Source organism: Daktulosphaira vitifoliae, unplaced genomic scaffold, assembly GCF_025091365.1.
Source record: "Daktulosphaira vitifoliae isolate Bord-2020 unplaced genomic scaffold, ASM2509136v1 Scaffold_1, whole genome shotgun sequence".
Classification (NCBI taxonomy): Eukaryota; Metazoa; Arthropoda; class Insecta; order Hemiptera; family Phylloxeridae; genus Daktulosphaira; species Daktulosphaira vitifoliae.
In genome coordinates this window covers 80,038,743-80,066,491 of record NW_026099572.1, presented here as the reverse complement: position 1 = coordinate 80,066,491, position 27,749 = coordinate 80,038,743, and the positions used below count along the sequence as shown (strand labels likewise).

General features: G+C 30.2%; 1 protein-coding gene across 2 annotated transcripts in view; it reads right to left on the bottom strand.

The window, feature by feature from the left end:
- Window positions 1-27,749, bottom strand: part of LOC126899732 (rho GTPase-activating protein 20-like) — a 137,978-nt gene that overhangs the window by 67,275 nt on the left and 42,954 nt on the right. Inside the window, exons 1-3 of one of the 2 annotated variants that reach the window (XM_050674888.1) lie at window positions 26,752-27,009; window positions 22,091-22,160; window positions 18,413-18,515 (exon numbers count right to left, since the gene is read on the bottom strand). In XM_050674888.1, coding sequence (XP_050530845.1) covers window positions 18,413-18,515; window positions 22,091-22,160; window positions 26,752-26,797 — 219 coding nt within the window. In that variant the 5' untranslated portion in view covers window positions 26,798-27,009. Of the gene's footprint in view, window positions 1-18,412; window positions 18,516-22,090; window positions 22,161-26,751; window positions 27,010-27,749 lie in introns of those variants that run through there. The other variant, XM_050674869.1, reaches the window with a different exon arrangement.

The following is a 27,749-nucleotide window of genomic DNA, read 5'->3' as shown; positions in this document are numbered from 1 at the left end:
AATTCCCGTAATAAAGTGAAATGTTCCTAATATATGTAGTTATTACAAAACATTCACTGTTGATATTTTTAATTTTGCACTTAATATTGAAATAACTATTTAAAAATTAGACATAATATGTTAGTATTGCGATATTTTTTTTGAAAAAGAATCAGACTTTTACAAAACTTATAATTTTTTTTTTTTAATTTTTGATAGTGTTCCAAAAAATATGCTCTCGATTATCTTACATCAAATTAAAGCTACTACATTATTTAATTTAAAATAAAAATTATCCGAAATCATAATTTTTAAGGGTTATCAAGCATTAAAGAAAAAAATCACACAATTTTCGGTAAAAAAAGTCTAATTTTGTAGTTTTTTTCATAATAACAGAATACTATCACTTTAAATTATTACTACTTAATATTTATTAATGTGATAAATGTTTAAATAAAATTAAACGTCCAGTAACTTGTCATCTATACATATGATCGGCTTCTTAAATCAAAAATCATATAATTTTCGGTTAATATGATAATCTGTTTTTTTAATTTATTTCAAATATGAATCTAATCGTTTTACGATAGTATTGTTATTCACTGTCGGGTATCAATCAACATTGTTCTAAAAAAATATCTCAACTACATTTCTCTGAATCCTGTTCGTACTTTAATTTTTTTTAATCAATAATAAAAAATATTTTTAAAAATTGACCAGCTTATTCCTTAGTTTGTAAAAATAAAAATTATGAAATATAAAATTCTATTTATGTGACCATATATTTTGCAGAATTACAAGAAGAGTTTAGGTGGTTTCTAAAAATTCTAAAAATCTAGATGACTTTGCAAAAAATTCCTAATGACATACCCCTGTCAGGTTTTATGCCCGCATGCTGAGCCTTAAAAACAGTTTGAAACCATTTATTATATACATAACAAACAGGAATTTAAAATAAATTTAAATAGTATTTGATTGAATTTAATATTCATAATATGAAAAGATGTAATTGAAAAAAACCTGAAAAAATGTAAATATTAATTAAATTAAATTACTACTATAAAATCTACTGTGGATCGTGGCATAATGCTGTGAATCACAAAACCGACGGCTAAGCGCTGATGATGAGCTGCGCTATTTGATGTTGGTTTCCGGATGGGTGACCAAATGGTAACTTCAACAGTGGCACACGCCTTGTTCTCTTATTGGTTGTATCAGGTGACTGCCAGTGTAAAATTATGTCAAATCGTTGAAATGGTGCCGACCCCAAAAGTTAAGATAGAAACTACGATGATGATGATGACTACTATATTATCTAATATAGAAGCACAATATGAAAAATGGAAATAAGATATAATCAGAATTGGAGATCTCATATACTGAATATAGTGTTGAGCTTCTAAAACGTATTCATAAAACTGAAAAATAATAGATTTATATCTCACTTTAGATTGTTGGGCCTAAAGAATATTTTTTTCAATTCCAATTCCAAACTCATTTCGCAAACTTTGTACTTATTGTCTTCTGACTAAAAACTACAGAATTATATGCATTGTAATAAACAAATATTAGCACATTAGAACATAATGACAGGACGTATTCAATAATGATAATTTCATACGATTAGCTGAATATTCACACCTAGTAAAATAATAAACAACAGTATTTAAATTTCTACCATTTACGCCGTACTGATAATTGTCTATTTATACAATTCAGATTATTTTTATGCAAATCCCTGAGGAGATGCCTAAATTAATTTATCTATTCCCAATTACGTGGGCAAAGAGACTATCAATGCCGTAAATCTAGAAAAGACATTAATCCAAAACTCAATCCAACTCGGTAAGATCTCGAGACGAAACTAAACTGGTTTATGCGACGGCTATGTCAAACAAAATGCTGTTGAATCATTGAAATGTTTCCAAAATGCAAATAACAGATTGGATTCGGCGATTATACGGACAGACTACGAATGAGACAAAGACAACTATGACTATAATCAGCAAAAGCAGGTGGCCTCTCGGGTAAGTTCCACAACGTTGCGGCTTGGCGTCAAATACTTTCCAGCGAAAGCGCACATATATTCCGGCGGTACGACAGTTGTTTCAATGAAGTCACTACGGTAAATTAACGGATTTAGTGAAGTTTTCGAATATTTAAACAAAATACCTATCGGCACTTAAACCGCAGTTTTCGTTATACAACAGACTGATTTTGCATAAATCTATCCAGACATATAACAGGCGATTGGTGTTTTGTCAACTCGGCCGTTTTATGAAAATGGTGTCGAAAAACCACACCGTGGGAACCGTCGTGACGGTCATCACTTAACGAAAAGTGCGAAACAATATAATTGTTGTACAGGTTCAGGGTACTTATTTTTCCAAGTAAATTTTTTCCAAGATTCTATCGGTGAAATCATATTAACCGCTTGTAATTACTATAATAACGATCCTAATATTGACAAGTACTTCCACTTTCGACTGCTTCTGTCCAAGATGGGTATGCACGGCGAGTGCAATGCACGACTTTCGCTACTGGGTTCCATTTCTAATGGCATCTCGAGGTATTATTATAAACCGATTTAAACCGTCTACAATTATTCGCACACGAACTACTTTCATTGTGTAAGTACTAAATACATCAGTACAATCAAACCGTACACACAACGACACTCAAAACCTGAAGACAACCCCAATAAAAATAATTGCAACGGATATTGCAAGATTAAATTATTGTTTAATTATATTATTTATTTTCGTTTTTAATACAACGGCATGTTTAAATTATATAAACAATATGTAAATCAGTTGGAAAGTGAACGTGGGTTACATTTTTTTTTTTTTTTTGAGTTTTTGACTATGTTGATGTTTTAATTAAATGTCATATACTTCGTAACATAATAAAAAATATCTTAAATATTACCGATCGTTTTTCGGTAAATTCGCGTTTGTTGACTTTCTACCATAATTAATTTACATATAAATTCAATTAATAGCGGCCAATGCATCGAAACGCAACACATAACCAGAGAAAACAACGAGGCTTTTTACTTTTGAAATCAATTCCACAACTATAACCGAATTCGTGGAAGTTTTAAAAACACTTAACAAATGTTTAAATCACGTTTTCTAAGCACACAAAAACTAAGTATCGTGATAATAAATTCCGCGGTTTTTCCTATTAATCAATGTGATTTAAGTAACGAAATAACTATAGGTGATAATTTAAACGTTATATTGGACGCAAAAAAGTGCGCGGCACTATCAAAACGTGTTTCTAATTTCTGTTAATTTTTAATCATATCGCGTTACCGGCCCTCTGATCTTTGAACTACTAAGAAAATCACCTAAAAGATTAAGTTTATCGTAAAATGTTGTTTTTTATATTCAAACACAAAGAAAAAACGGTGTGTATAAAACAAAAAAAAATTACGCGCGTAGAGCAATCAAAGAAAACACAAAATGCGAAATAAACACTTTACGGTTCATTATGAAAATTGTCAAGCTAACTGCAGTTGACATTGTTTTGTTGTGTTTGTTTATGTTAAACTTTATCCATCGGAATTTGTGACGGTTATTAAAATGTATGGACTTCTAATAATTTTTCTATTTTTTCCACCGAACGCCTTCGAAATCTGTCAACCTTAGTTAATCGTATAACCACTTCTGATTGCATTGTTATATAGTTTCTATTCGATACACGCATACTACGCATAGTCGAGTATCACTTCCATGCAAATCGAACAGCATTGATCCGTTGTAAAAAAAACAATAAACTATGCGCCGCGGCTGAAATTGAGTAATACGGTAAAATCGACCCGACCGTATAGCGAATAATTTCCAATGATTTTTCCACAATGTCGTCAGTGGCGGCGTCGGTAACAGCTTCTGTGAACGGTTTCTCTTTCATGCCTAACCCCAGTCGATTTTCTTGCAGAAATTTTAATCATTTTGTGCCAATGCCATGCAAACGTCACCGAATCAAAACGCGGCTGCCAGCAAGCAAACACATCATCTCCCCAAGCGTTGTGTTTTCCTCGTGCACACATACAACCAGGCACGCGTGGTGGTGGATTTTGACAGAGGAGAACACCTGTCACGGGCGGACATCTCTGCAGGTGCTCCAAAGAGGGGCTATAGTAGCGCGTATAATATCTTTTATTATCATCAGATGAAAATGTATAATACACAACCCCGTCGGTTCTGCCCGACCGAGACGTGGTGCGTCCAACACAACCGGTTTAAGTAAATTAAAAAAAAAAAAAAAAATCGTATACTTTACTACTGAATGTTTTATACTTTTTAGAGGCCTCGGGCATCGTTTAAATGATTTTCGATCGATTTTAATTATTATCCCGTTCCCGGCTTTGTCTGCACGGATGCCTTCTGTTTAAGGGTTAATACTGGTAGTCCCATTATTTCAAACGAGAAATTCAAATTTATAGAAAAATAATCGTTAAATATTGTTACCCCCCGGAAAAATATGCATCCAATAAGGTGAAAATTATACTTAATGACCTACCTAATCGGTTTGTTATGTCGAAAGCGCACGACTGTACTGTGCGCGGAAGCTGCGGGACATTATTTTCACCGCGTTCGGCGTTTGGGTATTGAACACTAAACAAAGGGAACGTTAATTTTAACAACTCTTTTTACATAAGAAAACCATCGTAAAATTTATAATGAAGTTGGGCAGTGAACAGTATTTATTTATGTTTTTGCTTCACTAGTCGCTGCTACACACATTTCGTCGATGATAATTTATAACAACTATTGTTATTGAAATGTATATAAACGATTATCGTAATGGCACTTTGTGTGTGTGTGTGACCCGTAAAGTCATTGTTCGTCAGGGCGATACGCGTCCGATCGTTCGATGGAAAAAGCTAAACAATACTCATTTAAGTATGATTTTTTTACATGCACAAATACAGCTCTATTTACGATCAGAGAAATATAATGGCAATAACGTAATGCTTTGAATTATGCTTAACGTACTGACCTACATACCGCCAACACTTGCCAAATATTTAACCGTGTACATATAAAGACAGTAAAATTGTTCTTTAATGGTCATAAAAAATCGATTACCAAACAATTTTCTAACGAACCCATTATATGATGCGATAATTGATAGAGAACAAATTATTTTATATTTATAATAATAATAGGTATAAACGAGTTTATTTCAATATGGAAACTCTAATATTCGTCAGACTAATAGTAAACGTCTTAATCGAGCCGAAATCCTTTCGGACTTCGAGGAGAACCCCGCGGCCTGGTGTTAGTGGATCCGCCCCACCGTATCCCCCGTGGAGGAGCACACGATTTGACCTGACGACGTTTAAATGCCTTAGTTGACGTAGTCTTCGCCGGCTCATCTGAATGACTCATCGCGCTGTCTACTTCGGAATAGGCTATCGCACAAGCGCATGATACATTCCACTGGGTCTGAGAAGACGGTTTTGTATCTACTTAAGACGGCAGTGGTGCTCGTGGTAGTTGCGGTAAACGGACAATTAAAAATCGCTTATGCGACCACCGATGCTTATGCCGTTACCCTGATGACCCCTGTGACTTTTTCTACTATTCCGTTTAATACAATAGAATTCACATACATACGTATAAACGTGTAACTTAGAAAGTGCGTCACTATCAATCCCTATGCGAACGTAGTTAGGAAGCCGTTCGTGATAGTATAAAGTTATTTTTATTCATTAAGTAGTACACGACCGAAACTTACGAGACACAAAATGTACGAATAATTTAAGATATAATCTAAAAGCAATATTTTATCATGACATTTTGTAGTAAATTTTTTAATGATAATTATGGTGTACTTAAATTATCAAATTTTTTCGACACAAACAAGAACGGGAATGTTTCCCGTTCTTGTTTGTGTCGAAAAAATTTTTACTTTCATGTTGAAAGTAATAATTACTTTTTTTATATTAAGCACTTATAATTATTACAACTATTTAATACAAAAAAAAAAAAAATTGAGCTATTTACATACTCGAATAAACTTGTACGCGTATGAAAATAATCGAAGGCAATAACTGACAATAAAATTTATTGCGGGACCATTTGTAATATTTTCAGCCTATATCTAGTCAATTATTCATATTCATGGGTTATATCTATGTTTTATTTTATCCTTACAGAAAATTATGTGAGCAATGGATAAAGTTATTAACCAATCAACCCTCAATCCGCAGCCCTAAAGAGCAACGAGCAATTATCCGTTTTCGATTTTATATGTGTATACATACACTAACTACCCGTTTGCTTTGAGATATAATACGACCAGTTGGAATGCGGTTTTTTTTACTCCACCCTGATGTTGTGGCGGCCAAAAACCGGTTGAGTGTTACAAAACGAAATTCGCATCCTTTTTGCAAACACATAAACTTTAATAATTAACAATCACGAGTTTACCAACACATGTGTACACATCTTTTTACATGTCAAATATACATAATGCAGTAAGTACGCGAAAATACATGCTCGTATTTTCACATTGCACGCGCATATCTCTTACGAATCAGACGTTTCTATCTATTTATTTATTTTTTTAATTATAAATTTCTGACGCATAAGTACACGTGGCGTTGGACAATTTTGATGCGTCACAATGTTCTAGTCCCGGGCTTAAAACTTGGCCAACACATGAGGGTCCGAGCTATACGCACGTTTAATTATAGGACTAAAACGCAAACATAAATAATACACACTGAGGTTTAGTCGAAGTTTAATGAACTTCTCTTTTAACGCGTTTCCCGATTCCAGTACGTTTATCCGAACCAATAACTATTAAACGACCACCGTAGCCCTGCATGCATTAGATATTCTGTTATTTTTAGTTCATTGGCATGTACCGCTATTAATAGATAATAATAATTACTGTTTTATTATCTAATTCTCCGCGTTCCGTTAGATGTGTGCGGTGAGTTTAGATCCGATGCACATGTTAGTGGGCGGAAAAGTGTATTGATTTTTGTACATTAGCTAAAAATTAACTGCACAACAGACGTCGCCGCCATACACGTGTGTACGCCTTTGCTGCGATCAAGTCGACGGAATATCTCGATCGTTTAATTTATAGAGCTCAATAATCGAATACAAAAACGTCTTTTTAAGATAATTAGCTTAAGGCAAAAGAATAAAAACCCGTAGTTTTTAACAAGAGAATTATTGTTGGGCCAAAGTGTACAATAACATCAAGTGTTTTCACGACGTAGACGATCGTTCATCGATCATCGAGTCCTCACGGAACTCGCGTTCGATTAATGTATAAGATACCCCAAACGGTCCGGCGGCATTTATCATTTCGACAATATTTTTTTATATTTTACTTTTGCTATGACAGCCCTACAAGTACACCACTACGTGTGCACGAGGACGGACATTTCCATTGTCGGCGACCGTCGAACGCGTCCGACGAAACGAGCAAACCGGTCCGCGTAGGATTCCCAATGTAATACACACAATCAATCTTTGGTGGTTATACATCATAATATGTATATACGTATATGGTACGGCTGTTCGTGGCACCCTGTGTGATATTATGTACCACAATATCTGAGTGTACTTAATTCCACCGCACTGCCGGTTTACGCGCGCCCGTTGGATCGCTCGCATGATGGCCATCGGTGGTGCATCTTCTCGGACATTCCTCGTACGGTAACCGGTAATTTACTCGTACGGGCCAGTCGCGTCCACCCACTGGACTGCGCTGTTCTTTATTATTACTGTGATTACACTTTTCACTCCCTTTTCACGTGGCAATGTACCCAACATCGTTTTCCACACATTCTACGTCAAACGGATTTTGTCATCAATCTCAGCCCGAATGGTTTGTACCTTTCCCTGGATCATGTGCGACGGAACGAGTAAAATTTAATGAAGTCATCCGCAATGAGATATCCAATGATCACGACTTGTTTCGATTTCACACATTGCCGGTTAGCGGCGTTAACGTTGAATATTTAATAGTGTATATTTTTCTGTAATATTAGATTTTTTATGAAATTTCACACTCATTACTGCAGTCTACCACAAAATATTGGTTTCAATCGGTACGCTTGCAATCAAAGATAGTCACAAACGTGCAATCGAAATCCGATATCGGTGTGTGTGTTTTATTTACTGAAATTTTCTCAAATCAAATTATACCCATAGCTGATAGCACGTTTATTTATTCGTGTCCAAGACCAGATGTGTTCACAGTACTGACTAGTAGCATCCGGCCAAGACACCCATAAAACATACATATTTTATCGTGGCCACACTAAATATTATACAAGTAATAATTTATGCGCAATACAAGATAAGACGGCAAAAATAACCCATTCAGTTCTTTACTAGATGGGTTATATTTTACGCGATGTGAATAAAATATTATTGCCGACAACTGAGAAGTATTTTTATTATGATCATTACAAATATATACGTGTACATTTGTTTTGTACAAATACTTAAGTATTATGAGTTACCGGTTTTACACTTTTAACTACAGTAATATTTTTAAACATTCAGTTACGCCGAGGTCGACGTCCATGAAAAGTACATTCTTGGTGTAAGCCAATTACTGCAATGTGGTGACCGTGTTTTTGTACTTACCAAAAAAATTACACATAAAAAACTATCGAAAAATTGGCGCGTGTACATTTCTGAACTGGTTTAATATAATTAAGAGTTATCAAAAAGTGTTACACTTACGAAACATAGTGGAGTCTTATACTAAAGAACCATTCGAGTCAAGAAAAAATATGCATGACTAAGAACAAAGTATTTAAAATTTGGTGATCTCGAAAACGAATTTCGTTATTTAATTATGAAATAAACCATCATTTATTAATAACAAAAGTTATATAAGACCTTCTCAAACTCTTAGAAACTTTAATGAACAAATTTAACACAAATAATGTAAAATGTTATTTATTAAATATCAACAAAACAATGTAAGAAAAATTAAATAAACCAACGTGTCATGACACATCATAAATAATATTAGCTTACTTAAGAAACGTTTATCAAATCCAATTTGGGAAACTTTTATGAACTATGTGAACATTATAGAAATCGACACGATGGAAGTTTCGTCAACGCTTCGATCCTGAGGCGTCTAACACTGCCAGGATATCACAGAACACGAGACATTGAACAATTACATAATGTCAACAGCGCTATAGTGTAATCGAATTCCGGTCTATTGTTTTTTAAACCTGCTCGCTTTTATCATTCGGACACGCTGCAGCACACTAAATGTGCATTTATAGTCTTTCTTTATACATCGTAAACGTAAAGAGTAATGAAAACGAATATTATTCAAAGAATTAGGCCATTATAAGCGGTGTAAGTTTTTTATATCATAAAGTACCAACGTTCCGCGTCAAACGCTTGTTTTCTTTTACTAACACAAATGCATACGCTATAAAACAACCTCTTTTCAACGTACGAATACTCACTTCTATAGTGAGTACTATAAAATTATAGGTTTTTTTTTTATTTTTATTACATTTTAAAATGCCATCAGACACTACGAACTTATAATCGCTGTCAGAGGACGTCTGCACGTTGTGTAAAATGGTTTAATGGCATTATTGTTTTATCTGTTCAATGTATTTATCCGCATTAAGATGTCATCCGAAGTAATACTATAAGCAAGAATTATGATGACATTGCTATTTTTGTGTCGATGGTAGGACATAGCAAAATCAATTATGCAGCACTGCAAAAGTTTCAATAGTTTTCACGCTGATTACAGTTGTAATTTAGAGGGATATATGTTGTATTTTACACGTGGGTTTATTAAAAAAATCCAATATAATTTTAATCAGCAGAGCGTTATCAATTATAAAGTTCCTGATTCGTACTAGTTCTAATTATGGATCTTTCAACTGATAAGATAACTTAAGTGACATATGTTATAAACAATTTAGATAGCTCGCGACATTGATATTTTTTATCTTGTATATGTTTTTTTAAACAATACTTAAAATATATAAAGTTCTGAAGTTGAATCAGAGTATTCGAAATGCAATTTTCGCATTTCATAACAGTTGCATGCATTATAATTGTGGTGTTGTTTTTTGCGTGTCGGTCAATTTTTTTTAGCGTGGAAAATTATTGCGTTACAACTAGCACCATCGCCGGAAGAAACGTCTATGAATGCAATTTTACACATTCGTATATAATAACAACAAAGGTCTCCCGCGTGTTGGCCCCAGCCAATTGCCCAATTATCACCATCCACGTAATGTCGTGACGCTCATATAAATTACTGGCCACTGTAGTAAATATGTTTTTGCCAATTAGAACTATTAATATAATTACATTGACCGGAAACGCTTGGTAGCCGTTTCGAAAACAAATACCAACACAGTAAAAACTCCAATGAAAAATGAAAAAAAATTAGTAATTATATTGAAAATCACTCGATATATTCGATCAGGATATTTTTTGCGCTTTCAAAATTCCTTTAGGCATAATAACAGCGATAAAAATATATAATAAAATAAGAATGTTCAACGATTTCTATAACGGCCGCCGTCACCATTCAACTCAATCTAACTGTCCAGGAATAACACACATACGATCTGCTAGCGTCTTCTTTTTGTCAACTAATCTCTTGCCCGTCGATCATTGTCGTGGCATACACTGGCTTTAAACATATTATAAATTATTATAGAAACGCAATGAGGTTTTTTTCTTCCCACTATTTTTTAATAAATTTTCACACACACACACACACATGTGTGAGTGGTCAACAAAGAAGGCGTTTTCTAGTCCGATAGTGACGTTTTGCACACAATGGACACTAGTACGCGTCAAGAGAAATGCGCTAGGGACTTTAAACGGCCTGACACGTACTACGAACGAGCGTGTCCAAGGAAAATCGTTCACGTGAAGGAATATTTGCCGAGAAAACTGTACGCGTACATATTAATGAAAAAAAAAAAAATTATCACAATAACAATAATTACCGCACATACAATAGTTTCACAAAACTATTGTCTTTGAATATTGAAATTTAATTTAATTCGTAATTTTCATGAGAAAAAAATACTATTGGAATTTCATATGAAATATATGTTGACTCAATATTATCCTGTTCGATTTCGATCCGTTTCAGTTGGCAGTTGCGAAGCGAAATGGTAACCGCCAAATGTAACGCCTAAATTTGTCCGGTTTCAAGTTAGGAGAACCGCAATTTAGTTAAATTTCAATATACGTGATTCTTTTTAATTAACACATAAAAATAACGATGCAAGTCAAACGAGATTTAATTAACGTGTATTACACGGGATACTTACTTGTAATAATATTAATTCTGTCAAAAAATTTGCCCGTGCTGCGGTGGTCGCGGAAAGTTATATCCTTTCACAAAAAAACGAATGATAATAATTCATAAGAAATATATCAGTGATATTTATTTAAGCATATGCATTTTTTTTACATAAAAAAAAAACTTGTTTGATATAATTAAGTTGAGGCCACATTGAGTTAGGTATCATGTTTACACAACTACTCAATTATATGAATTAAAAATAGCTGTTTTTATATACTCCTACGGCAAATTCTCGAGATTTAAATACAGTCCAATAAGTTCATTTTCATAGTTGAAATGTATTATAACAGAATTATAAAATCTAGAATTAGATAAAATGTTCATGATGATATGCTGGTAATCATTTAAACACAAACCGTAAATGTTATGACTTTATTTCATGGCAAATCATTTGTATAGTCTATTATTATCAATAACCAATTATTTTGCATAGTAATGTACGAGGAATATAAATTCAACATAAAATACGTTTGTTTTTAATAATTACACAATTTCTGTTATTTAATTCATTGTTTTCACCTTAAGAATGATGAACAGTGCAAAGTATATTATTCATTACTAATTCATTAAGAAACTTATGTCAATCAATCAAATATATACGTTTTTTATCCGATTGTATGATTGTATTTCTGATCATCTTTTCGTGATTAGAAGTTTTTTTTTAATAAAAACGCATTAAATATCAAAAATATGTAGATTTCTATGAAACATCTTATAATTTTTACCATTAAGCCATGCAATGCCGAAGAAGCGCTACAAAAGTTAAGCTGGACATATAAGAAATCTCTCACAAAACAGTTCTAATATACAAGCTTTACAAATAATTCCAGAATGGTTAATTTTTATCTACCATGTGCATGTGTAGTTAGCAATAACATTTTCCAGTACTTAATGTAATTTACCTGGAATTTTAGTTCATTCGGTGGTGTGGAAATATTAATGTCAATTTATTTCCCCTTTAGCATGCAGACATTATGTTAATGCGTATATCAGTTTTATTTGCATTTTGCGCAACAACCGATACGGTGTTTTTATTTTATCCCGTACACCTTACTGCAATAAGTAATTATGTACTTATTCATTATTATATTAGTTTTTCGTAAGTTTACGGTCTATTGCCCAACGGCAAGCACGAGTTACCGTCCACCGCCAATCTTGGTATCAATCGTGCGACGCAAACCACCGAACGGTAGTCACTATCTGGTCAATTCAAATAACGGTCATTCATAAATCTAATAACCCGATTAAGTCTTTTTAATTCGTTATCATTTCGTTAGAGTTTGTTTAGGCGCCTACCATAAAAAAACCGCCGAACGTGCGTTACTGCGATATTGTTATACGTAATAACGAAGTATCGAAAAACAGTTTTGTGAAAAGTCACGATTGTTAATTAGGATACAAACAGTGCTGAGGTGTACACGTTGCAGATCCGTCTCGAAGTTTATTTGGAAATAATATCAAAAATAATGTTGTAATAGAGCTGATTTACACAGCTAAACACTAAAAAATACTGAATTGTTATAAATAGATTCCTATGGGTGTAAAAATACTACAGAAACTTGATTGGAAAATAAAAATTTCCCTATATTGTGGGCTAAAAGTATAGGTAAAAATTAATTGTTTGTTAATTTTTATATCTTGTGCTATAGATATTATATTATGAAAACAATTTAAATGGTATAAAAATAATTTATATATGAAAATACAAGCAAATTAAATACGATTTGATTAAAAATTAGTTGAATATTAGTTTAGTTACGAGTTTTCAAATAAAACAAATTGTTTCATGTTATGAAAATAAAATAAAAATTCTCGACCATCTTACTGCACACAGTAATCAAAAAGTTTTTGTACTGCTTCCGGCAAAGTTCGTAGTTTACATTGTCGGACGACTAGCGGCTGTTAATTGACGATTTACGGGACATACTTATTGAAGATGATCTCGAATTTCAGATTTCTCGAGTGAAACAAAAGATTCGTCGTAAGAGAAAATTAATAGNTTTTTGTACTGCTTCCGGCAAAGTTCGTAGTTTACATTGTCGGACGACTAGCGGCTGTTAATTGACGATTTACGGGACATACTCATTGAAGATGATCTCGAATTTCAGATTTCTCGAGTGAAACAAAAGATTCGTCGTAAGAGAAAATTAATAGAAAAAAAAAACCATAAACTCACCGGTAATAGTAGAGTTTTAAAACGCAATAAAAAACAATTATTTAAAAGCACAAGAGAATTTACGAGGAACTCGGAGAAAGTATAATACATAACACGCCAGTTTTAAAAATAAAAACGCCACAGTATATATACTAAAAAAATGTACGCACAGTATTTTAAACATTTTTTGCGTGATATTGTTTGCGTCTTTTATAGCGCCGCCACGAGATAATTTGCGCCATAGGCACGCGAATTGAACGCTACTGTATTTTTCAAACTCTATTATTTTTTTTCTCATAGAAAATATATAATGTGTTGAGATTGACGTGCTCATCTAAGGAACGACCGCGTTTTTTAGAGCAAACATTGAATGAAACATATTGTTGTTTTTAAAAATTTACATTTTTTGACATAAACTTTGAGTGCCAATAACCGCCGCAATGATTTACGATATATTACAAGCATCGGCATGAAATTGGTCATCAAAGTGAGTGTTAAGTTACACGGTTAACAATATCATGTGCGAGGCCAACAATTGGGTCTTTCATGTCGTAAATAATAAAAACAAGGGCAAGATCGAGTATGGTGCTGCTCTGGCATAGAGTTCGTGACGGCTTCGCCAGTTTATAATCGAGTATAGGCGCACAAACACGTTCACTTATAGAAGTCATAAAAAAATGTACACAAGAAAACAAGAAGTAGTATGTACAACAATGTGCCGTCAGTCGGCGATTAATCAATTTTTCCACCGTCCAATACCCGAGGTGTCGTGTGCGGTGCAAAATGTACATCAGTACTTCTCATAAATACCTATTGCACTACTATCAGATTTATATTTCACGATGGACAAATGTGATATCTATCCACGTCCGGCAAATGCGCACACGGACACGCGCAAACAAATACTCTTTAATTTTTTCTGATCATTACTACGATTGAGATAATGTGCGTGTTCCATTTGTAAATGACATTTGGCACACATGAAACATTGTAAACGCACCTCAGTCATATGACCTATAATAGCCAAGTTACACCGGAGGAATAGGCGAACTCGTGTTAGAAATACCTCAGAGGCATGCGACTGGAAAAATAATAATTGGAAGTAAACATCATTCAATTACTTTTACCAGAGTGTTTCTATGACGTAGTCCAAACTGAAAAAATTTAAATAGATGTACGTTGTTTTGGTTTAAAATTTCAAGATAAAATTCGTTTGTTGAGTATCCGGTACAAATAAATTTAGTAATATAATTTCAGCGAATTATATACTCAATCCGTTGATTACACTTTTACTAATATTACCAATATTTGTATTCGATTACACAAATACCTCCAATAGAAACTCTGGACAACACACATGCAAACATTTTCGCATGAATATCATTATCCATGGTTGCTGTACGAGAAAATTAGCATTTTTTTTAGCGTACAGTTGTCTAGTGATTAATACGGTAACAAGTTTTTTCCAATAGTATAAATGCATTTACATAATTGGCTAATTTATAATATCGAAGAAAACGTACACACAAAAATACGTTACATGCAAATCGTTTTAGCGGTAGCAGAAAAAACTAATCCCACACGGTCGTTCGAATAGCTATGACACACTATGAAAAATATACACACACTAGGAAATCAAAATTATTTTTTCCCCCGTTTGCTGTGTTACTGAGATAATCGCCCGTGTGTATTACGCTAACCAAACTTCAATCTTTGTAAAGAGCATAGTATGAAAAAAAAAAAATTCCCACCAAAAAACAGACAAATAAAACAACTACAAAAACCGTCCACATTCGACCCGGACGCAACAGTTGCGACAATCGCGATCACACGTGCAGAGGTGCCAAGATAAAAATATGCGTATTAGACCTGTCACGCAATTCTACTGGAGCGTGTGTTTTGCCCCCAATAGGTCACGTGTAGGCGGCTGTGTTGCTAACGGTATTCACTACTTATACTCTTTAAAATTTATTATTATATATATCGATGTTAAGTGTATCTGTCGGTAGTGCCTCCAAAAACCCATTACGTACCCGTTGTGTACCAGTTGTAAATCATTTTGTGTTCTTATTGTTTCTTTGGTCTTCCGAAGTCAACAATATTCAATACAAGTTACATTGTTTCAGTCAGTAGACAATGCGACGTGTTTGTTCTCCATTTGGGACAAACAGATAACTTACATACTAAGTATTTAAGTTTGTGCCAAAAATCGTTCAATACTTGACATTACAGACATTCGTTACAATAAGAATTTTAAAAAAAATGTACAATATCGCTATTTAGATATGTGCATTTTTAACCATCCAGACTTGTAACGTGACATTCAGTAAATATTTCATAAAAAAAAATTGTTTTTATTCTAATTTTCGAGATATTTAGCAACAAATGATTGCGTAAAGTCTTATTGAAGTTATAAAAGAATTTGAGCAATAAAAGATTGTAAATTTAACTCGATCACATATTATGCCTATTAATAATATTTCCTAATATCCATTTAAAATATAAATTAGATGATCCAAATATTAACAGTAGCATATTTAAGGGGAAATCGTCAAATTTTCAAGAGAACATCCTGGAAGTATTTGGCTATTTATTTATTATTTTTTAAAGTTATTTCTACTGAAAATGTTTGAGACATAAAAGTGTTTTAAATATATTATCTTCGGAACACCACTATTTTGAACACATCACTAATTTTTACAAATCCATTTGCATTAGTACACAAAAAATAAAATATTATAAAATTTTCATTAGGCAAAATTTGATTAATGAATTTATACATGATTACTATAATGTAAATGTAAAACTATTCGAATACCTTACAAAACATCAATTAAACTGAAAAAATTTAAGCACTAATTATAATATTTAATTCAATGGTTTCATATTAACAGACAAACAATTAAAACTGTATACTTATTATAAGTTATAATTTATATAACATAACAAGGAAACTGAAATATGTTTTATTAAAAAATAAGAGTTTACTCGTCCACAGACTACAGTAAGTAACAAAAAAATTGTTTAAAAAAACACAACAAATTTTTGGATCGACATACTAATTTATGAGAATAGAGCAATGCATTATTTTAAAGATATTCAGATTTTGACCTTCAAAAATGTATCGGTATTAATTTGTATGATAATTATAGATTTTTTGAACGCCTTAATCGGAACGCATATATGCAACTCAAATACCATACATGTGCTATACTTCATTACCGTTCTACTCAGTAGTAATTTATATCATGTGATATTAGAAATTTGAAGGTAAATATTATACGTAGATTAACTTGATGCAAACTATTTAAGTTCATTCTTTGATGGAAAAAATGTTATATAAACAATTTAAACATTAAACAACAGAATATGCTAAGAATATATATATATATATTTATGTATATATTGCGAGAAACGTACTAATTTAATCACATTGTATTTTTTCTTTTTTATAAACGTAAATTCTAAAAAATCAAAAATATTTGTCTATTATTAACAGTTCATATATAAACGAATTATTTAGTTGAATTTACAGTTAGTTTGCATGCAATTATATTATTCCATAATAATGACTTTAAGTATTAAAAATATAAAATATGTTTTCATATAACCGAAAGAATATTAAGACCATTAATACATGAATTAATTTTCAATTAGAGTTAAGTTACTTAAAAGTTTTATAATACAATTATTAAGTTATGAAATTTAATGAAAGGTCTTGGGTAAACAAATTTTCTTAGAATATCTACCTGTTTAACAAGAAGAACATTTGTTCACTAACACTTTAATAATGCATAAAAATTCAATAAATTAAGTAAATGTAAATTTTATGTTAAGGCGATAAGTACTGCGTCTTTGTTCAAAGCATGTCTCACTCCTTTCCAGAAAAATAATGGATTTCTATATAATTTGTATTACTAAGAAAAAGATGTAATATATATTTATATATGCAACATCAACAGTCATTTTTATACGATTTTAATTTTAAAGTGACTAATATAAGTGCACACGTGATTGCACTTGGGAATAAAAAAATTCAATTAAAACATATCAATAATTTACATACATTTTAACACAAGGTAAAATAATATTATTAATAAAACAGTGAGAAAGTAACCATAAAAATAACTTTTGTCAATTAAAGAATTAAAATTGTTTATAACAAAAATAAATTAATATAAAAAATTACTTGAATTAATTATTTAAGTATACTTGTATAAGTATACTTAAATACATTGCTTTTAGTAGTAATACAGTTTTTGATATTATAAGTATGAACAATTTTCGTTATTTAGAAATTGATCAAGTATTTCAATCGGAAAAACAAAATGTTAATTGATTCAGATACATTTTATTAATCCTCACTACATATTATTAATACTTTTTTTTATCAATTTCAGTTTACGTTAAATACTCGTTCAAATCAAATATACTTCGCCTAATACAATTGCTTATGGGAAATTCGAAGTAGGTTGGTCAATAATTATATTTACTTGAAGTGCTCAATCATTGGCTATTTAAAATATTTATAAGATATTTGATGTGCTCGAAACTCTATTGACTCGGACGTTCGGATGAGAAGACGTGTCGTAAGGCTCTCTAGACTCGTTTGTCGGTAGCCGACGTTATAAATACTTCCATTGATAGTTACACAACGTATTCTAAGTCGTATAATTTCATCAACACGTCATAGGTGTGTGCATATATGAAGATATATCGAAAAGAAATTTAATTAACAAATAATTACTCAAACGTGGCATCATCAACCATTAAAGATTTATGATTAAAGTGCAATTCACCTCTTGCATTTTTACTTGTTTAATTAAAAAAAAAATGTAAAATACATTTGACTTTTACTTTGTTTAGTTCTTATAATTATTATGTAATTTGTATAGCTATTAATAATTAAATTTTACTTACCGGTAAGTCTAGGATGTCACGTAAAGAATTTTTCGCAGCCCTCTTTCTTTGAACGCAAAAAGCAACGAAATCTTCGTCCAGCGAAGTCTTTTCTCGTATTAATCTTAAAAATAATAATAATTAAAACATTTTACTGTCATTTCTCTCATAAATATAAGGCAGTATAACAATATATTATATTTTAATTAACAGTTTAAATATAACTTTTGAAAATGTTATTAAACGAAATCTTCTATATAATTTTAATCAATTAAGTTATATTTTTTATTACATTTTAACGAAATAAACAATTTTAATTGATTTCAGTTATAAGTTATTATTTTCTTGAGAAATTACACTTAACACACTATAATTAAAAATGAACAGTCATTAAAGAAGGCGGTTAAAATAAAATTAGTGTCCATGACCTACATAATTTTGGAAATATTACATGTGTTAAATTAATTGAAATTTAATTGTTACGTTCAAAATAATTAATAATTATTAATTTAAAACATACTGTAAAAAACTCTATTATCACAAAATCACTGACAAATTAAAACTTTTCTATCACAAAGCAAAATTAATTTTATATGATTAAAATTGTATTGTTTACACTTGCTCTACCGTTGAACACTAAATTTAGTCGTACGTAAATGCATTATTCTACAAACTTAATATCATGTACACAATTAATGTAAAATTTAAGCAATTATTATTTTTAAAATATTCACGAGAATATTAAAAACGCTGCGATGGTACATTTTTCACGGAATGTTATCTTAAGTTAGGTATAATGATCTATGATTTTAAAAAAGTTTTTATAGGCAAAGACAAATATAATAAAATTATATTCCATATAAATTCTGTTAAATAATATAATATAAATATCAGTATAATTAATATGATTAATTATACATGATAAAAATTATGTTATAGAAATTTTTGTTTCTTTCATGATTAATTTGAAATTATTAGTTATAAAAATTCGTAAAAGTTTGTAATCTTCGAGTCAAAATACATCTATTAAATATTGGTAAAAGTATACATTTTTAATAAAGATGTGATTTTATCATAAAAAATAATAACAGTTGAGCATATTTTTATGTATACGTGTTTAATTGTTAAAAGAGTACATATTGCAATATTGACAATAATTTAAAAAAAAACGCCTACAAACTAGAAATTTATATACATAAGTAATACTAAGACTTTACAAGTTAATGAATTGTAGAACATATGGTTGACCTTCGATTGCGATTGTGGAGAAGACATCTATATTGTGTCGATAACAACACGACTACAGAATTTAATGTATATTGCAAATATACTCTCACATATAAGAAGCAAAATAAACGTTGTACAAATAATGTTCAAATGATGTCAATATTATTGGCCATACTTTACTAATAAAATAAACCATCAAGGCTTTACGTCCTGTACCAGTTATAAAAAAATTACTTAAAATAAAGGTAAATTTTTATATTGAGTTGCTATTATAGAATAAACAATGTACATTTTAGGCATGAATGATTAAATATTTAATAAAAAATATCGTATTTATGTTAAACATACCAGTACTACAATAACTTATTATTTTTCAATTTTGTTTTTTTTTATTTAATTATTTAGAAATATCTAGACATTAATAACATTATTTAATCTTATGTATGTTGAGAATATCATACATAAAGTTATATGAACTTAAAATAATCATAGCAATGGAAATCTGTTTATTTATTCTGTCCTGCATACTGAGTAGCAGTTAGATAGATAATCTACCTTATAATATATAGCTAATGATGATAGTTCAATTAATATGTTATTTATTGCTTAAATGACGAATTTAAGTTAAAAAATGTTTGTAATAAATACAATAACAAAATAACAGAATCTTTTAATTAAACAATAACATAATCAAACACATAAGAAAATTTAAAAATAATAACAATAAGTAGTTAAAGATTATACAGTATATAGTTATAAGTTATGTTATTATAACCCGCATAATCAAAATGTATCTTTTGAAAGTAATAAATAATGATAAAATAGATATGATGATTGGGAATAATAATTTTTGTTACTTAATATTGAGCAAACTGATTGAACATTAAATGATAAAGAAGAATATCAGGTGTGCCTGCTTTCATTAGTAAAAAGTCGATTAATTGTTACATACGAAACTCCAAACGGTGTCAAAAAAGAGGGTGGATCGTCGATCAGACTCGTTTCATTGTATAATAATTATCATAGTGATTGTAAGCCGATTAGGAATGAACCCATACATACCCAAGAGGCCAGGGTCAAGATTACTCAACAGTGCTAATTAATGGATTCTCAGTAAGCGGTGACAGCCAAGTATTCCACAGAGCACCTATATTTGGATAACCGTTTTTTTTTTTTTTGTAGACTATTGCGAAATTTTATTTTTAATATCATATAAATTTCTATAGGCTATTTAGCACGAGTCTAGCTCATATATTTGAATACTTAAAGTTAGTTGAATATTTCCTTTAAGCATTCAACAGTAGAAACATTAATATTTTATAGTCATCGTAGTAAAAATAGATAGGGTAGAAAATGTTTACCTAATAATTACATTGAAACTATGACTAGTCATTTAATTGCACATAAATACTTCGTATGTAATAATATTTCATTAGCTTTAAATACAAGTCAATTTTCTAAAAACATTACTTAGTGTTTAATTAAGCTCCTCTTATACACGAGGTCGAGGAAAAGGTTAATGACTAATATAATGTGAGTACAATGATGCATGAAAGAAATATCTGCAACGAGAAGGATGAATGCATCTTTGTTTCAAGTAAAATTGATTTTTGTTTTTATTAGTTTCCAACAACTGTTTTCAAAGCTTTCAAAACACTTCCATAGAACTATGTGTATGTATTACTAGAGGCGTTTATTACGAATATCACTATTTATCACGATACATTATATATTATGCGTTCATTGCATATTATATTTTCTAATAAAACCAGAACATTAAATTTTCAACAGTTCTCAACCATAAACTGGTTGTTGACGGTTAATATAAAAAAGTAGATTATATTATGAAGTAAATAACTATTCTATGTGTTTTCCATGAAAGCGTTTTACGGACTGCTCTAATACACTATAAAATACTTTAGTCAGTAGTTAAGCTTGAAGCAGTTAATAGTAAATATTTATAGTAACAGGTGAGGTAATAGGCTGATGAATGTTCAGTGTTATCACATTCTGAAAGTTTTATGTGAAAACAATCTAAAATATATGCGCATAAAGTAAAATCGTTACTAGTTTCATTCATTCAAAACTAAATAATTAAAATTAATTTGCAAAATAATACTTTTTTTTTGTAGTTTATTTGAGTTGACGGATTAAATATTTTCAAAATTGAATTAAAACAAATCCCAGTTTAAAATAGTAGATATACGTTAAATGTGTTTTAAGTAATAAAATAAATGAAATCGACAGTTAAAATAGAATTCTATGTTTCAATATTGATGAATGCCAACGATGTTGAAAACGTCGTTGGTTGCGGTTTAAGAAAAAACTCCAAACAATCCGCTTTGTACACCTACACTTCCTAAACATACCGCAGCCGTATTTGTTTTAGTCAATCCACAAAATATAAATACATTTATGTTATTAATACGATTATAAACAAGGAACATTGTGTTTTTGATACTTATTACTCACTCTTTAGCGTGTCGGTGAACATCCTGATATTCATTGTAACGATCCCAGAAACTGTTACTGAATAAGCTGCCTGTAAAATATAATAATAATAAATGTAATAATTTTTAATTATAATTATTTAAAATAATTGTTTATATATTAGATATTTAGCTACCAAATTACCACATCTTTTTTAAATGAATGTGATAAAATATTGTTCTTTGATAAGTATTTGTATATAAAAAAAAATTATATATATATTTAATGTACAAGTATCAAACGTACACGGCAATATATTATAGGATTATACTATATATTGGTCACACATTATGTTATACTAAAGAATAAGTATTATTTATATTCTCTAGAAAATATCAATGATCTATAACGATCACGAGTAGCTGACACTTATAGCACCATAATTATGCATTAATACTTTATCAACATGTCAAACTATGTATCAAAATTCAAGTGTTTTGACTTTTATACACGGAAGCTACTAATGTCGCATGTCATATTTTCCATGTCATCCGTTCATAATCCCACACACCGTGTAGGTTCAATAGCATTAAAAACGAGACAATCTGATAATAAGTAATAGTCGCGTTGTTCTCCTGATCATGTCTGTGAGTATGTCGTCGGTCACGTTCGAAGTCGCCCATGTCCACCCAACTGACGGTCACAGCACTTTCACTGGATTTGGTCCGGAGTGAGTCTGCATGATCGTCAGAGTCGCGCCGGTCCGTCTACTGCAGAACCCGTTGCACAGAGACTCGTTGGGAGGAGTGTGCACGCCCGCGGGTTTCCTCTAACTATTCAGGTTTATTCAAGAAAACCTTTCTCTTTCAACTGACCAAAAACAAAAAAAGTTCGACATTTGGACAATGTGCATTTTTGAAAAAAATTACTATCCTTATCAGACTTGCATAAAAAATTATAATGATTGTACAGACTAAACTGACGATTATAATTGTGAAAAATATATAAAGTCATTCGGAGAATTTGACAAAAAGGTCCAATTAAATCAATTGAAATATTGAAATAAATCTACCAGAATTAAAATTAATAAAATGCAAGTTTTCTTTCGTTACATTATCAAAAATGTAACACTTAAATAATCAAATTAAAATGTTTTTCTAATTTACGTAAATAAGATTAACAACTTGTTAACTTATCACGAGCATCATTCAACTATAGCAAATAGTTTTTCAATCATGATAAATGTGATACATTTTTTATTCAGAAGATTATATCAGGTTAACGTTTAATTTTGTTTATTTAAATGAAATATACTGAACTGGTCAATTGTAGTAAACGAATAAACCTGCGATTTAATTATTTCTTACAATATAACATAAAAGAATGTAAAAAATGTATAATTTATATAATGTATTCAATTAAAGCTTAAAATTTTGGAACGTTTAGAAAAATATATAAAAATGGTCCAAAATTTATCTACAGCTATGTTACATATGTAGCTATAAAATTTCATAAATTAATAAAAGACCCCGTTTAGACTTTTATCACAGTTTACTCTGTTTGAAACCTACAAATCTTTTATAACAATGCAAACAACATAATTTACCACTACATTGTCATTATCAAAATTAGTAGAATATATAAATGCATAGATGTATCTATAATAGAATTTTTAAGAATAATAAATACATTTTTTCTTATCCTAAAATTTTTTTATACATAATTTTCTAAATTATTGGAAGAACTAAATCTTTGTTTAAATCCCTTTCTCCCAGTTGCATCTATAACTATAACTCATTCAATATACAAATATTCAATTAGATATATTGAAATCAAGCTATGACAGATAGTAAATTATGTATATATAGACGCAAAATGTCAGAAAACATCAGTTTTATTGAAGATTAGAATTTTATATTTACAAACAATTTTTTTAGTACTTTTTATTAAAAATCTATATGATAAAATACTTGAATTATTAAAACTGTTTATAACATGAAAATTCGATTAGTTCCATAAAACCATCATTTGTAAGCTAATACATGATAACGTCTAAGTAGATGTTGAACTTATGATGCTACTGGACCACTTTGACCCATACGTAAGACGACGACATGTCACTAGACGCTGATGATAATGAGGAATAATCCTGAAAAAAAACTTAACATCATCTCGAATAGATTAGGTCAAGTATGGTATATAAAACTAGGTCATAAAAGAAGAAATAATGAACCCAGGATTAAGTTTATAATATTCAATGATAGTATTACGATTTGGTAATCGAGTTATTGCACCGAGATGCGCTGTATTTTTGTGTGGGTACAACACATAATCACGTTAAGGAATTTATACATAATATATCATCAAACGTGACTCAGTTTTAGTTTGTGGGTACATTGATTACACACGATAAGTATAACGGATTTTTACAGTCTTTACATAGTCAAACACAATCAAATAAACTTTTGATCCGATGGATCCATCAAGTAGGTAATTAAGAAAAATACCGATAAGGTCAAGGATAAAAGAAAATTAACATCTAGAGTATACAATACAAGGAAAATAATGAGCCCGTATAGGTGACTTTTAAAAGTCTCATCATTATAGGTTTATAAAACTATAACATTATTCACTAATAATGTGACCTTCAATTCATCAATATATCCGACAGTTTTAGTTAAAAACAGTTAATATTACTTATCAGCTTTCATTATATTGTCAATTGATTGTTTGATGGTTACCAAGTAATTATTTACAACATTGACACAGGAAAAAGAAAAATTTCTATACAAAAATGAAAAAATATAAACATGTTTATATTTAATTTACTCGATATTTTTATTGTAATATATAGAATGTTCAGTAAATAAGGAAACGGGTTTTTATTGTTCTCATTTTTTGTAACAATTGACCTGTTTCCTTATTTACTGAAGACCCTGTATAAATTAAAATCATTCATTAATATGAGAAAGAGAGTTGATTTAACATTTTTCATGTCTTTTTATCTATTAAATATTATGAAACAAGTAAATATAGAGGGCGTTCAAACAGATCAATTGATACAAACAATGAGAACAGTAGAGACCCGTTTCCTTACTGTACACTCTATATTTTAGTTTTTTTTTTAACTTTGAATTAAAACGTTCAATATTTTTACGGATTTATACTGCATGCTAATAAATACTAAAATTACATCAAAATGGAATGAAGTGGATAATAGGAAATTTTTCTGTTTAGAATATGCGATAGTATTATAATTATAGGATGTCTTACTGAACCACAGATCAAAGACGTTTATTTAGATTCTTAATTTTTATACCCCTCCAAACTGCTAATTTATGAAAGTTGTATTAAAAAATTTAAATGCTGCCTCTTAAAAATAAAGGCTCCCTATACTGCAGCCTACTCGGTTTACCTCTAAATAGGTAACTGTCACGGATATTTACATTATGTTTTGTTTTAAGGTATTAAAATTAAAATAGATTAACCATAAAATGAAAAGAATATATAAAATGATCTTTAAAAAAATTTTCATAAACTTTTAACATTATTGACTGATGATAAAATACATCACTTAAGTAAGTAAAGATTCTTCAGACATACATTGAAGGCAAACAATGATATATAAGTAGAATGTACACTAGTATATTTATACTATTATTAAAATATTCTAGTTCTATTGTAAAATTATTATTTTACATTAAGACTGATTTATAATAAGAAAAAAGTACTAATATGTATTTTACACTGTTTAACAGAAATAAACAATTGTTCAAGAAACTTTCGTAGAAATGAAATGTCAGATGTTTATAATTAATTAATTCGTTTTTAAATATATTTTCTATGGTTCCATATTTAAAATTACACTTTTAATAATAAGATAATATAAAAACTAAAAAAATTAAAAAATAGAAATTATGATAGAAATAATTTATATATTTGAAATTGATAAATTTCAATCATAAAAATTTTTTTTAACATTGAATTTTAAGTGTTTAGATTAATTAAAGTGATAATTTAATTAAGGTCTGGTTAATGAAAGAATAACATCACTTAAAATGACATAAAACTAAAACTTATAGCTAAAAAACACCCAAAATATTTTAAGTAATCTAAAATGTTTGAGTAACATTAAAAATAAAAACAATATGTGTTATTCTAATTTATTAAAATACATAACTAGTTTTTAATTTTTTTTTTTTGTAATAGAGCTAAAAAAAATACTTAAGAGTTGCATAAATTATTTATGTTAATGTATATTAATATTATGAATGAACCGTTTTTGTTAATCATGAAGAAATAACATTATATTTTAAAATAATAATAAAAATTCATTCATAAAAGAAAAATCAGTGTGCTGGTTAAAAATGATATTTTTTTTTTATGAATTTTGCTGCGTTATACTTTTTTTCCAATTAATCCTTAGAAATATATTTATTTATTTTGAGTAATAATATCATTCAATGTAAATTATTATTAAATAAACTACTATTTATACACATAACATAACGAACACTTCTATTAATTTATATTTTATGCACTTTCGCTTATTAGTAGTGCAATAATTGTCGGAACATTTTGCGATAATAAAGTTGTCAGTAGTCTTAATTATAATTGAGCATGTACGAGAAAAGAGCGAAACATTGTTAGTTTGTCCGATTCCATGTACTTAAAATTTAGTAAAAAACAAAACAATTACTAACATTTTGGAAATATTTTCGGTTTGATACCCGTCGGCATGCAGTCCATAATTTCATCAGAATAAATAACGGTTGGCCACAAAAAGTGACATTACAACGGCAAAAATTCAGAGTTGGACCGGAACGTGGCCTTCTTGTAAAAACTAAAAAACGCGAACTTCACTCATAAAATGTTCACCGTCCGAATTCACACAGTTAAAAATTATCCAAACTCAACACAATTTGACGTGATATTATTTCGAGTTGCGAATGAAATGAATTATTACCGTAACCAATATACTTAAGAGTACATGCAACAATAATGATAAGTAAACACGACCACGTGCGATGCCGAACGAAACGTGTCTAAGGTGAAAAAATAATAACAAACGAGCGTACGCTTCAGTCAGCACCGCGTGCGCTTCTCTTCTTCTAGTGGCTAAGAAAACGCACAAACTTCCTCTCACTATCGTTTGTTACCTAGACTGTGCCGAGCTGAAGTCAATGCAGTATGCACCTCAATTTTCGGATATCCCATCCGATTTGATGCGCTGAACCTTGAAAATTCAGTAATATTAACGATACATAAAGCACAATTTCCTGGAATCACTCAAGAGTAATTGAAAACGTGAATTATTGAAATCTAAACAAAAGACAGTCTTAAGTATTTAGTGCATCCACAATGACGGCGATCTTCTCCCACAGTTTAAGATTTCTCATCAAGTCACTTAATTGCTACTAATAATCGGAATAGACCTTCAATGAATTAATAGTCTTGAAGAGGCGGCTTCGTGGCGTAGAAAACTTTCGAAAGTCATAATACGGGTGGTGGATTATTGTGTACGTTCACGATGGTAATGATGGTCATTTGATGAAGGACAAACACCGATTTAGTCTTGGTAGGTTTTGACAAAAAGAAGAGTTGTGTTATCGACACTATGGAATACTTGTTGAAAATAAATTAATCTGATTAAGATTATAAAATTATTATTAGAAAATCTGAATACGTGTGAGCGTTGATC